We start from the raw sequence: 13,585 nt of genomic DNA, 5'->3' as shown, positions 1-13,585 counted from the left end.
GTTGACCACGCTGCCATTGAAAATTGAACCCGTTTTGATATATCATAGTAGATACCTAGGTACCTACAAAACCTTTTTTTTTACCTTTTATTTAGTTTAACGTTCCCGAGGGAAAAGAAAAAAAGAATTCTGTTGCATTTCGGGCTGCCTTCTAAATTTGTAGGTGATTGGACACCCAAAAGAAACTACCGAACCTTCCTGCTCCCCTCATGCCTCCAATACGCTGGGGCTCAATGCCCCGATGCAGGTTAGGACTGCAAGCTGCAAATACAAATTGTCGGGGCCTGCGTTTCCGATCAACTACCGGCGGCGGAGTGCAGCTACGGAAAACAGCTTCACCACAGCCAGTCTCTGGATTGTGTGTTGCCGGACCATCCGGTCGCCGCCAATGTATACCATTGCCGGGCCACAGGATGTCGGTTGGCGCTGAAAGAAATCCACAAAACCTCCGCGCCTTTTCATCTTCATCCCCGTTCAAAAATGCCGCCAAGTCCGAATCAGCACCGGGTGGACGGCAGCAGTTGCAGACGATCTCTAGAGAGGACACCAATGGAAGGTGGTATTTCCAACTGAGGGAGCGCATAGGCAAATGCATCATCTTTGGCCTGTCGGAGGGCCAGCTCGCGCGGGCCGTCGACCTGGTCGCCGCCATGTCCGCCGAGTGGGAGAAGCTGGTGCTGCACATGGGCGAATACCCTACCGACCAAGACGGTCTGCGCAATCATGCTGTGCCGTGGGGTGATATGGACAGTTTTGTAAGATGAAAAACAAATCTTCTTTTACATATGTATCCATCATCGCGACTATCTAGTTCTTTTTTTCCTACCACCGTCACCAAAAAAAGAGGCTGGAGGGATATTCTTGGCTCACAATCTAGGGGAGGTGACTCCCGACGTAGGGTCACGTCAACAACGTTCGCTACTCTCGCTATGCAGAGACGTCCCGGGTAAACTGGATCACGGGCTTTGCGCAAAAGGATCCTTCTAATGCTCAGTGTTGGAAGAGTCTAATGACAAAACAGTCGATCGGCTTGATCATGGCCGACATCTATATCAGATTCCTGTCTGTAAGTCTTGATGCAAACATCACCTTAGCTGCAATTACATGTCGAGCTCTACAAGAGTGGGGGAACCAGCGTTTTACTCCCCTAGAGCTACTACATGGCATCATCACGCTAACCATACGGTGTGGAAACAGCCCGTCGTCTACCCAGACACGCTCAACGCCTACCACAAGGTCATCAAACTCCCCGACGGACCAGGCGAGGGGGATGCGGCAACGCGCAGCTCCATGACCCTCGGCTGCGTCATCATGTCCAAGAAGCAGAGGCGCATCGTCGCCACCGTCACGGAGAAGGTCCTGTTTTACGACTACCGCACCGAAAAGAAGACGGACGCTCCAGAGTTTGCCCTCGAGGTCCTGCGACGGGCCTGCTCCGACGCCGCGGGCGCAATGGCCGAGGCTGCCGGCAGGATCCAGCAGTTCAGGGAGGCGGTCGAGAGGCTGGAGGCCGAGTCCTGGAATCGCGAGGACGCGGTCGAGGATATGGGGTCGGCTAAGGGTGGGAGGTGAGATGTACCAGCGTGATGGTGATGAACAAAGGACTGCACCTTGCGGGCTGGGTGGGAATTTGGTGAGCAGAGGCGTGAAAAGTGAGACAATGCTGTAGCTACTGGGCCGAGGTTGATATTGAGTATTGCCTCAGGCAGGAGTCATCTTTCGTCCTACACTGCATTGAAGGCCGGCCTTGGAAGTAGGGAAGGTCTACCGGGAACGATAGTAAAAGGAGGCTGTGTCCGCTTGGAGATTGAGAGTCATGCCAGGTTTTTTTCATCCAGCTGGCCAAACACAAGCGAAACTGGCATGACCGAATCGGTTCATAGCCGGATAAATGATGACTGAAAAGGGCCGTATGAGCCTGAGTAGTAGCCAGAAATGATGGGAGATTGCTTGCCCAACGCCCTCACTGAGGCCAGAGGACATGGATAATCGGTGATTATCCGAGGTTGTCAGGCGGGCACGTCCATCCTGTCATCCATCCTGCCTGACTGAAGACATAGCATAACGTGTAATCTTTCCAACTACCCTCAGACAAATTAAGAGTAGGACGTTGGATCAAGATGGGACGAGCCCAAAGTTTTTTTTTTTTCTTTCTTCAGACTACGCATGACTGCCAGAGCTGACACTTGTTGCTTGGCAACATTTGGTCGAATGTTCTGGTATTATGACCGTTGATAAGATGGACGCTGGATTCTTTTTTTTTTTTTTTTTTTTTTTTTTTTTTTTTTTTTTTTTTTGCCAGCTGTTGGGAAAATAAAGAGCCATTCCATTGTCAGAGTGGTTCAGATGACTTGAGGGAGAGGTCTCGTCTGATATTAAACTTTTCGAGTCCAGGTCATGGATAGATATATTTATACAAGTCACCGCCAATACCATATATAGACCATTAGCCCTTAAGCACAGTCACCCTGCTAGTGAAACCGGCTTGATAAATGGAGTCTATAATTTGCGTGCAACAGTAAAAGATCTACGCCACTTATTCCGAGTGAACATTTGATAATACCGTGAAGACAGGGGAGTTGTGTTATATGGATGCTAGCCTAACACTATATTAGTTTTAAGGGTCGAGAAGATTGAAATGAGAACCCAACCTCGTTCCTAAGAAGAAACACGGCAGGGCCGTCTTTCCCCGCCAAAAAAGAAAAAAGAAAAGAAAGAAAAAAGAGATGGGACTCTCGTCTCACCGAAGCTTGCAAGGTCAATGCTTGACTTGAGAATCTGTTTTCGCTGTAGCATTTCATTGCAGAGGGGGGATCGTATGCACGTTATTATGCAAGCATCCCAAATCTCTCACGCATGACACTTAGTAAGCCCCGAAAGGTGCATCCTCCAGACTTTCTGTCTTATGCGCAGTAGGATCCCGCACCAACTTTTGATACTGTACTTGGATGGGGGTGGGTAGTACCGACTCTGGGCCATAAAAGTCTCAATCTTTTTTTTTCTTTTATTTTTCTTCGGAATATTGTGGGGAAGGAAAAAAAAACACCTTCAGCTCCTTGTTTGCCTGTAAGAAAAGGCTGATGAAGACCAAGACAAAAGCAAGATGGCTAAACCCATTGCAAAAATAAAAAAGAAATCCGGAAATTGAATCCTCAGTAACATCCGGCTACCGGCAACTTTGGCGAGCTTATCGAGCGATACGGATATGCAATGCCCCAATATAGTTGGACTAGAACCAACCAGTACTCTGTAGATGGAGAGAGGGGTCTTTCTCGAGCCTCCTAAAAAAAATAAAGACAGGCGCGTGCCGAAAGTTGTGACTCAACCAACTATTTTCCCCCCAAAATGCATGAAACTAGAAACACTTCCTATTCGCTCCCGTCGCCTCTGATTGGGCAAGGGAGGAAGAATATCATGCAGGTCAGATAGGGGAAGAAGAGGGGAAGACGGGATCGACGAGGTCTAAAAAAAAAAAAAAAAAAAAAAAAAAAACTTGCGACGTTACTATGCAGTAGGCGGGCAGCACTGGGGCTACCTAGATACCTTACCTAGCTTGACATATAGGCAGGCTCCCCAACCCCGCGTCCGCCGGACGAGGTGTCACTGACTGTGGGCAGATGATGCCTGGATCTTTTGCCTGACTGCTTGGTTGCGAGTGGCTGCACCAGAAAAAAAACAACAACAAAGTGACAACTGGCAGAAGTACTACGTAGAGGGGTCTGGTTGCATATTGTTTTGCCTGCATCAGGGTCTATAGTGCTAAAGTGGATAAAAATAATATATAGTGGAGGGCTGTGGCTGGCTTTGTTACTAGAACTAGCCGTTGGATCCGATTGTTTGATCAGAATAAAGTAGGCATTTGCTTCGTACGGTACTCCATGGTGGCCACGTTTTCTATTCTAGGTAACAGTTGAGACAAGGGAAAGCCTTGTTCACTCTTGTTTGACAGAAGTTCGGGTGTACCGTTGGCAGCGACCAGGCAAGAAAGACACTGAATCAGGGACGCGAGAAGCAATGGTCCATGGCAACCAGGAACAAGATAGAGAAAAAAAAAGATTGCGCGAGGAGTGGAGATGACGCCTATTGGCAAGTGAATATTTTTTTTATGGCACCAAACAAAAACAACGCTATGTAGTGATAGGAAATAATGCCTGGGGAAGGTTACAAGGTTACAAAATGCGGGTAGGCCGGGATTAAGCCAAAAAAAGAGGGTACAGAGTAGGTAAGGTAGGTAATTACGGATTAGGCCAAAGCAGAGCTCTATTTTGACAAGCCAGCATCAGTGACCTGGGAGACGTCGAACAAAAGCCTAAACCCCCGCTCCTTTGTGGTCATATTCCCCGGAAAAATGTTCCGTATGTGCCCAAATAAAAACGGACAGGAGTAGTGTGCACTTCGGATTCGTAGATATGTCATGTCGTACAAAGTATGTTATGGCAAGTTGACCGCCCTTTGTTGATGTGCATGTTGACCATGGTATGTGGAGGGAAAGACCTTGTGCAAACAATTTGAAGAGTAAAAAAAAAGTAAAAGAAAATACAAGGACCAATGGAGAGCGCCCCTGGACCCTGAAGCGAATGGAAGCAGTAGGAATGTACCTCATGTACCTAGCTCGCATAGTTACTGTACGGAATACTCTGTACCAAGCTCCCTTACATAACAGAAGCCTTACCCGTAATGAGAAAACGAAGGAGGGAAAGCAACAGAAAACAGCAATACAGATAAACAATAAACCGGACCCAACCAAGCTTCGGTCCGAGTTGGCCGGGGTGGTGTGATGGGATGCGTGCGACTGCCGACATGCAAAGGCGGGCAAGCTGTCTTTAGCCAAGCTTTTCGGCGCCAATTTGGGTGGGGTTAATCTCTACTACGCGGTAATTTGTTGGTTACCCTCAGACACACATCGCGATGGTGAAATCAATGAGGTCAAGTTGCTGTTTAAATAATGTCATGAGGCGGTTTTATTTTTTTTGTGTGTGTGTGCTTCTTTGCAAAGATATGAATACGGCAAAAAACAACCGACCCAGGAGAAGAAAAAAAAGGGGCAAAGGACAAATAGTCTTTGGCTGGCGCCACCCAAGAGCAAGCTAGCCTTTTTGCCAGTCTAGAATTCAGACAGAACAACCCCAAGGATATTTTACCCGTATCAAGATCAGACACGGGCGCATTTCAGCGGCCATATGACAATTCTCTCTCACGCATGCATACCTACCTCTTCCAGTTATACGATAAAGCCGGTCAAGTCACAGAAAATGGGCCCATATGCACCCACCAGAGCCATTTGCCCCGCGTCGAGAGTGAGCCATTCAAAAATGACTGTACGACGTAGGTAGCTGTGATCTGCAAATATGCCCCGGGAAGTAAGCAATAGGGTATGGGGGAAATGAGGAGAGACTGGCGCTAAACTTTTGAACCTTTCCTGCTCATGACCAGTCACGTTTCCCTCAAGAGCGACATCGGTCCAGCGGTACCAAACAAACAAATGGCTAAGAAGCCAGAAGCAGGTTTGGGTTTTTTGCCAGGACGATCATGTCGCGTGTACGGAGTAGGTAGGCAAGGTAGGTCCTTATCTGGCACCTATGACATACTTGGCAATGTGTGTGTGTGTGTGGCCCCCTCCAGTCTCCAAGTACTACGTGGTGCATACCTGAATAGTGGATTAAAAACTGCCAATGATATATAGAGCCAGTTGGAATAAATCCTAAAAAGAAGAAGAAGAATCTTACAAAGGGTCTAGCATATGTGCCGTCGCCAACTAAAGCCGCACCGGGAAACCCGGGCGTCGTCCGGCGTGACAAGTGCCGTTCTTGGTTCCCTACCCTACCGCCACATGGCAAAAAAAAACCCCCCCAGAATCCAAAAAAAGGCCGGATGACAGCGAGACGGCACGCAAGCCAGCACAGTATTTTGGGTGAAAAAAAAAGGCGGCTGACGGGAAATAAGCAGTTGCCTGCCGATGGGGCAAAAAGGCTGGCACAAGGACCGTCGCGAGTCAGGTCCTCGGCTCAGGAGCGAACGGATCGCTGATCGATCGCTGCAATTCAATTTTTTTTTTTTTTTGGTGTGAGTTCTTGTAGCAAGTTTTTATTTCACATAGCAGCAATTCCCAGGGGGCCAAATTGATGCAAAACAGGGCTGCTGCTTGCATGGCCACTTGGGATGGAGTAAAAAAAAAAAANAAAAAAAAAAAAAAAAAAAAAAAAAAAAAAAAAAAAAAAAAAAAAAAAAAAAAAAAAGAAAGCAACTGAGGCGGTGAGTCGCATATGGTCGCATGTATTATTTACATGTAGATCGCATATGAAAATGGACAGACCAAGCAAGTTAGAGCCTCATCTCATTGTTTTGTTTGAGTCAATTGAGAGCTGGGAACACATAGATTGATTGATTGATTGATTGCGACCTGCCTGATTTATGTTGACACCAGTTGTGGGGAGAAGCATCTTTCTTTTTTGAGTTGCACAAGTGCTCTTTTGGGTGGTGTTTTGTTATCGCACCAGCAGGTTGGTACCTTTGGTACCTTTAACCGCATGGTGATCGACTCAGCCAACGGCAAATTGCACTTCGTTTTTTTTTTTTTTTACTCACACACGCTCTATCCTGTTCGCTGACGGAGCAAATCACACCTCCCCGCGGGTCAATCGTCTGCCCCACTATTTCGCCTGGCAGATTCCGCCCATCTCCCCCCTTTCCTTTCCCTATCCCTTACCCTCCTACTTTTCAGCCAGCCAACCCTGCACTGCTGACTGACTTGACGGCACAATACAAGCGGGCACCTCCTGCAGCCGAAGGCCTCGAATTGACGCTCAGACCAAGACAATCCCACTCAAACCAAGCATTAGACACACTGTACAGTTTAGCACACGGCGCGGGTCACTAACTCGGTCAAGTGCGACTTTCTTCAATCCACTCAGCACAACCTTCCAAACCCAAATACTCTCCTTCCCCGAAATCCAAGTTCCACGCCCATCTTTAGGACGCGGCCGCATCATCCCACCAACAAAACACACAGACCCTTGAGTAATCAACGGGTGTCACGATCCTTACCCGACCGGCCGACCGACATTTCGACTCACACGCCCATACGACGGGTCAATCCGAGTTGTCGTCGATCGACACAAACTCCCGTCAAAATCGACAGAACACAGAGGGAAGGAGGAAGAAAAGAAAAAAAGAAAGAAAAAAATACGAAAACCAAGGAAGAGGGACACATGCAGAACTCGGTGGTCGTACTCCACGAGCTACCATCCTATCCTGTCATGCTTTGGCTCTGAGCCCCTTAACAACCTCCTCCCCTAAACCACAGGCTTCCCTTTGAAATATTTTACCTGGCTCAGAACACGGTCGACGTGTTACTGAGCCGGTAAAAGCAGCTGTATGCCTCGCGCGTCCTCCTCGGCAAAGCGACATCAGGGAGCCGCCAGCCGCGACGCCAGCACCCGTCACGACAATGGCCTTGTAGGCCCCGGGAAGCGTATCAGCAGCAAGCAGAGGAGCCAGAGCCTGCTCGATGGTGGCGCCCCTCGCCAGTCGGTACTCGAAAACTGCTCAAATGCCGCCAAAGACAACGTCGAGAATGATCAACCCCGATCCGCCTCGAGGCAGCAGAATTCACTTTCACCGGCTAGAAACGGTCACACAAACGGCAAGGCCAACGGCTACGTTAACGGCTATGCAAACGGCAATGGAATCGGGTCCAAGCACCAGAACGGGCAGCATCGCGACATGACTCCTCCAGCCCCCACCAACGCTACGACCGGCGAGCTCAAATCCACCACGACTCTCTCGAGGCCCTCGACTGGCGCCAGCTCAGAAAACCTCATGTCGGCGGACTTGGATTCTCCTGCTAATAGTCAAGCGCATCCTCACATGTGCAACCCGGAGGAGAATGCTCGTCGTATCGACGTCAACGCTGCCAAGAACGCCAACGTGCACCGCGATACCGGTCCTCTCGAGTTTGCCCTGACCGTCCTGCGCTCTTGCCCGCTCTACGACACCATAGCCATTCTAATAATCCTTATGCAGCTGTCTCCGATTGCCCTCTCACTGATCTACGGCCTATTTACCCTCCTGACCTTTGTCCCGCCTGTTACTACCAGTTCTGGTCTAAGCATCACCGACATGTTTGAAGCAGCCATTGGCACACCTTCGATAACGGTCTTGCTATGCATAGACTGCGTGTTCCTACTCGTGTGGATATTTTTGCCGGGGCTCCTGCAGAACTTCCTGCTCGACTTTGCCCAGGTGACTATTGCTCTCACTCTGGGTGGCGGCGGGAGTTCCCGGCAAGGGTCGCTCAACACATTTATGCTCTGCACAATTATTGTCGGTCTGTCACGTTTCGGACAACACTCGAATGTCTCGAGCCTTTCCCGGATAACAACGCTTTTGGGAGGAAATGGCTGGGGATCATCAGAATCCTCAGGCTCTCTAGGCACGTCCTCCTTTTCGACGTCGAGGAGGAATGGGACGTATGCCTGGATACGAAACGTCTTGGCCGTACATATAGTTATGCAGGGCCTCGTCAAATTTGTTCGCGAATGGTATTTAAGAAGAGAAAAAAGAGATGCACAACCTCAGAGTCAGCTGGATCCCGAAGCCGGCAAAACTTTGTTTCCTGGAGAATCGAGCACCGAAGGTCCACATGGGCCTCAGACGGAAAGCGAGGCTAGTAGTTCGGCGGCCGCGGGTGGGAACCCGTCGTCAACTACGGTTTCGGTGTCAACAAAAAAGAAAAGGAAACAGAGTGCGCAGGTTCGGATACGGCAGCCTCTTTGGGCTGCACTCGCAAGTACAAAAATTGTTATGGTAAAAGAATACGAACTATCAACAGCCGCGCGGGAATCCGCCGGCTCGAACGCTACTGACATTCACAACCTCGGAAATGCGCCTTTCAACACGCAACCTGGTCAGATATGGGTCTGCTATGTCGGCAGCGACGAGATTTGCTTTGCGACAAGCCACTTCCCTGACGACGCAGTTGAGGAAGAAGAACCGCAAGAGAATGCAAGACATAGCACCTCTTGGGTCGACAGCAGCAAGCCATTTTTCGTCAGAGTTAATAATGCCATCTGGCAGCCGACGCGCATAACGCGCATGGAAGATGATGGTGAGGAAGGCAAGACGCAGCCAGGGTCGCGCTGGACGGGTGACATTTATGGCCTGACGCCCATGTCAAGCTATGAATGCGAGTTTGTTAGCACCCTTACCAACGAAGTCATCTTCTCGACAAGCGTCAGAACGGCTCAGGCCCGGACCCGGGATGCCGACCAGTCAGCCAGCACGGCGCAGATCACGACGCATCGGGTGCTCTCCCGCAAGGACCCTGCCACGACGCTCAAGACTTCGATTGCCAACCAGGAGGTGAAGCTTGCGGAGGAGAAGGTCAAGCTCAAGGGCCTCCGGAAAGAGAACAATCGCAAAGTCAACCAGCTCCGCAAGGAAATCGAGAAGCTGAGCAACACGGTTCAGTCTTCGGGCAGCAACGACGAGAAGTGGCGACAGAAGATCAACCAACACAACACACAGCAAGCCCAGGCAGAACAATCTGTGCGGGAGCTCGAGATGCAGATTAAGGATATGGAGACGGTACCCGAAGAGGTCCTTGATCGGTATCGCCAAAAGCAGGTAGAGTGGAACGCAGAGAAGAGCAAGTTCGACGCCGCTCGCTCGGCATTCAAAAGCTTCAAGACAAATATCGACCAGGGCCTGAAGCAGCTCGTCGCCGACCGGGATGCGCTGCAGAACAAGCGGAACAAGATTGCGGCTCGCATTGCCAAGCTCGACGACGAACACGCACGCATCACCGACGCCAATGCCCGTGGACTCGACGAGGCCGAACGGAGGAGACAACAACGCGCGGCCTTTCTGGCGGACGTGGAGCGGACGGAGAAATCATTTGCAGAGACAATTGGTGCGGTTAGAGCTTACAACCAGGAAAAGTCTCAGCAAGTGCATGCGTTGAGTGCGGCTCTAGCTGCTTACTATGAAACCGCGACGGCCGGTGCTCTCCCTTACGAGGGCATGGTGTACAACCAAGCGGCAATAATGCAGGACCCGAGCTACCAGCAGATGTGGGGAGCCACTTCGGCGCCGGCACAGCCGCCGTACGGTGTACCGCCATCCATGTCCATGTCCATGTGGCCAGCCGCGGCCTCGGCCGGACCTCTTTCGCAGTCAATTTTGTCCACTCCTCCGCATCCTTCAAATGGTCTGCAGCACCACTACCCGGCAGTCACGTCATCCCCCCAGCAGTTCAATCCCCAGGCAGTGATACAACAGCCCAATTCGGCCAAGAAGCAGCGTCGCGGTAGATCCAGCTCGATGCTGTCTGACGTGTCGGGATTTACGCAATCCGACCACGGCGACGAGGACCAGGGAACCAATGGATACCATCATCACGGCTACAGCTTCGGCAGTGGCGGCGGTGCAGGTTCATCTTCTGGTACTCCTTCTCGCATCCAGCGCCCTCCGCCAGGTCTGTTTGAGCAGTTCCGTGCTTATCACCGACGTAACGACACTGGGTCCGGTTCTGGTTCGGGCTGTGGCCTCGGCGGGTCCAACTCTGGTCCGGACTCAGGAGGCAACAGCAGCAGCGGCAGCGTGCGCAGTCGAGAGTCGGGTGATTCTCTTGGCGCTGGCGAGCCTGCGAGCCCGATCTAGAAGACAAGGCCTTTGTGGCGGGATGTCGTGGTCGACGGTAACGTCTTGGGGAGAGTTTCTTCTTGTCCTAATCCATCTAAGCTTGGTGATGGTGACTGCAATGACGATGACGACAACTCTGAAAATCGAGACGCTGGTCATGGTCATGGGCGAGTTGATATCATGCGTGCCGCCAGTTGGGGAACTGAGACTTAGCTATCTGGCTTTTTTCCTGGTTTACCTGAACGATGTGGGAAGGTCGAGGGCTTGTCACCAGGTTCTTTCTTTTCGCCCACACGGCACCTCTGCGAGTTTCAACTGCATGCAGCATGTTTATCATCGTGGCGATCATCAGCGGGAGCAATCTTTACGCAGCGTTTGTCTGCCTATCCTTGTTGTTGTTGAGGCACTGTCTTGATCTGTGGTTTTGTCTTGTCTTTGTTGTGCTGGTGTTCCCTTTGGTACCCACCTTCAGAGCCTACAGCGCAGTAAGAGCACCAGAAAAAAAAGTTCGGTTATTCTTTCAATTTACTATTCACAGTTTTTGTTACTAAATGCGTCCCGTGCCTCTTCCGACATGATGAAATATGCTTCCAGGTGACGTTATGAAATATGACGAATAGTAGACGTTGCGGATGCATGCTGAGAGGCCATTACTAATATACTAATAAGCAATCACGTGTAGTTCCAAGAGGTTGAAGTTGCTGCAATTTAATATTTATACATGTGGCCAAGTACAACTTTGTAAATCCATGGCGCGAACCATTTTTTTATTCTTTACTCTACCTCTCTCTCTATCTCTCTCCCTCTCAAAACCAGACCTCTAAGCCATACTGTGTCAGGTTGATGGAAACTTTGCTGTATTCAAAATCGAATCATTGAAGCTGCTTCGCCTCATCTGATTGACGAGTTCTCCGCTAGATTAACTAGTCCTGAACTGAAAGTACTATGTTGTGAAGCCTGCCAAAATTGAATAAAAACAAAAAGATTATTTGAGTGAAACAGAAAAGTTACGCGGGGGGGAACGAACCATGGATGCATCCTACCACAGCCGCCTCCTGGGACGGGCGCAGCAGGTGGCATCATGGTCGCTGCGCCGCCTCCTGGGCAGGCCGCAGCGGGATCCGCACGAAGATGACCAACAGCAGCAACAGCAAGGACAAGACCCCGGCACGGCGGCCAACTTCACGCCCGACTGGAGAGGCATACGGCAGGGCTGGCCGGCGGGCGTGACGTGTTCGCACCTGACCGAGTCGTGGTTTGCGGCGGCCGATTCCGTCGACGACCCTGGTCCGTCATGTTGCTGCTGTGGCTGCTGCCGTCGGACCGCAGGGGAGGAGGATGATGACTATGCGGAATGCGAGGGAGAGAAGCAGAGGCACGAGGAGCAGGTGGCGCGCGACACGCTGGCCGAGATGCTGCAGGACGCTGTCCCGTTTGCGCTGTCGGACGGGTCCGCGTCAGGGCAGGCGGATCCGAGGATCGTGCGGGCGGCGCGGGAAAGGCTGCTCTGGGCCTTTGATGAGGATGTTGCCGGGGGTGGTGGGGATGCGTTTGGGATTAGGAGGAGGAAGAAGAAGAAGGAGAAGAAGAAGAAGGAAAAAGATAACAAGGGGAGGAAGCAGAAGATGACAAACGAGGATAATGGCAAGGGAGCAGCAACACGACAGCAACAGCGACAATCACGCACATTCCACCTCTTCCCAGACCTCCCCGCCGAGCTGCGCCTCGAGATCTGGTCCCTGGCGCTGCGGGAGCGCAGCCGCGGGCTCGGGGTCGGCGTGGTGCGCGCCTGGCGCTACAACTGGCACGCCGACGTGCCCCCTCCCGCCCTGGCCGCGGTCTGCCGCGAAGCAAGGGACGTCGTGCTCTCTTCCATGGTTACCACCACCACCGGCGGCGCGGCAGACCCCACGGGCTTGACGGTCTACGACCGTCTGGACCTCGGCAACTCGCCCGACGGGCGCAGACTGGCCGGTCTGCTCGGCTGCGTCGGGAAGCTGCGCGGCGGGGTCGTCCTGGGGCTGAACCACTTCCTCGGCCGCGGCCAGGCGATCCAGGACGACGGGCTGCTGGGGCTGGACCTGGCGCGGCTGGCGGCGGGCGGGGGTGCGTCGCTCGGCAGCGTGCTCAAGGAGGTCGCGAGCGGGGGGAAGGGTGTGGTGCTGGTCACGGTGCAGACGGTGTACATCACGCTGGGGTCCGGGACGGCGCCGTGGGAGGGCCCCGGCGGCGGGGTGGAGGGGTACCTGCAGCGGCTGCAGGCGATTGGCGAGTTCGACTTTGTGAAAGAGGTGGACGTGACGACGGGGAGGGAAGGGTTCTCCGTCGACGACGCCGGCAACGTCGACGCCGGCATGTACTGGCGGCAGATGATACCGCACGAGGCCTGCCACCACGTCACGGAGGTGGTGCCGCTGGGCGACGCGGCGAGGATGCGCAGGATCCTGGCCGTCGGGGAGGTCACGGGCCAGTGGGACGGCGGCAGGAGGCCCAAGCTGCTGGCCCTGGCGCACCACTCGCACGCGTTCTGTCTGGATGGCTGCCTGGGCGAGTGGTGGCGGAGGTGCGGCGAGGAGACGGTCAGGGCGGGGATGGAGAGGGTTATGAGGGCGGATGGGGTGGTGGGTGGTGAGGAGGAGGACGATGGGGTGGTGGTGCTGCCAGAGGTGGTGCCGGCTGTGAGGTTCAAGATCCAGTGGCCTGGGCTTGAACCGCCCAAGATTGTTGATGGGGAGGTTTGTTGGGAGGGTTGAGGTGTGATACTTGAGTTTGATGATTTACACGTTATAATGACATTGCAGATTGAAGGATGGGAAAGTTTTAGTTAGAGGTCATTCATGTTCACTGACTATAAAGAGCGTTAGATTCTCTAAGCTGAGTGAGCATTTTAACAGGAACTACTGCAGCTATTTCAGGACGAATATGCACAATGAGTATAATGGCT

General features: G+C 52.1%; 4 protein-coding genes across 4 annotated transcripts; all 4 read left to right on the top strand.

Moving 5' to 3' along the window:
• Nucleotides 1-32: 32 nt before the first annotated feature.
• On the top strand, nucleotides 33-2,193 carry PgNI_06491 (uncharacterized protein). The gene is made up of 3 exons (XM_031126515.1): nucleotides 33-755; nucleotides 899-1,066; nucleotides 1,198-2,193. The coding sequence occupies exons 1-3, from the start codon at nucleotides 210-212 to the stop codon at nucleotides 1,570-1,572; spliced, it is 1,089 nt and encodes a 362-aa protein (XP_030982766.1). The 5' UTR covers nucleotides 33-209; the 3' UTR covers nucleotides 1,573-2,193.
• Nucleotides 2,194-5,012: 2,819 nt separating this feature from the next.
• On the top strand, nucleotides 5,013-5,549 carry PgNI_06490 (uncharacterized protein; the record flags this gene model as incomplete). Its single annotated transcript, XM_031126514.1, has 2 exons — nucleotides 5,013-5,325; nucleotides 5,434-5,549. The coding sequence occupies exons 1-2, from the start codon at nucleotides 5,181-5,183 to the stop codon at nucleotides 5,547-5,549; spliced, it is 261 nt and encodes an 86-aa protein (XP_030982421.1). The 5' UTR covers nucleotides 5,013-5,180.
• A 1,825-nt stretch (nucleotides 5,550-7,374) lies between these two features.
• PgNI_06489 (uncharacterized protein) lies at nucleotides 7,375-10,659 on the top strand (the record flags this gene model as incomplete). The annotated part of the gene is made up of 1 exon (XM_031126513.1): nucleotides 7,375-10,659. The coding sequence occupies one exon, from the start codon at nucleotides 7,375-7,377 to the stop codon at nucleotides 10,657-10,659; it is 3,285 nt and encodes a 1,094-aa protein (XP_030983198.1).
• A 1,010-nt stretch (nucleotides 10,660-11,669) lies between these two features.
• Nucleotides 11,670-13,394, top strand: PgNI_06488 (uncharacterized protein; the record flags this gene model as incomplete). Its single annotated transcript, XM_031126512.1, has 1 exon — nucleotides 11,670-13,394. The coding sequence occupies one exon, from the start codon at nucleotides 11,670-11,672 to the stop codon at nucleotides 13,392-13,394; it is 1,725 nt and encodes a 574-aa protein (XP_030983199.1).
• Nucleotides 13,395-13,585: the final 191 nt, after the last annotated feature.

Source organism: Pyricularia grisea, chromosome I (assembly GCF_004355905.1).
Source record: "Pyricularia grisea strain NI907 chromosome I, whole genome shotgun sequence".
Classification (NCBI taxonomy): domain Eukaryota; kingdom Fungi; phylum Ascomycota; class Sordariomycetes; order Magnaporthales; family Pyriculariaceae; genus Pyricularia; species Pyricularia grisea.
Note: the sequence above shows the minus strand (reverse complement) of the source record. Positions and strands in the feature narration are given on the sequence as shown.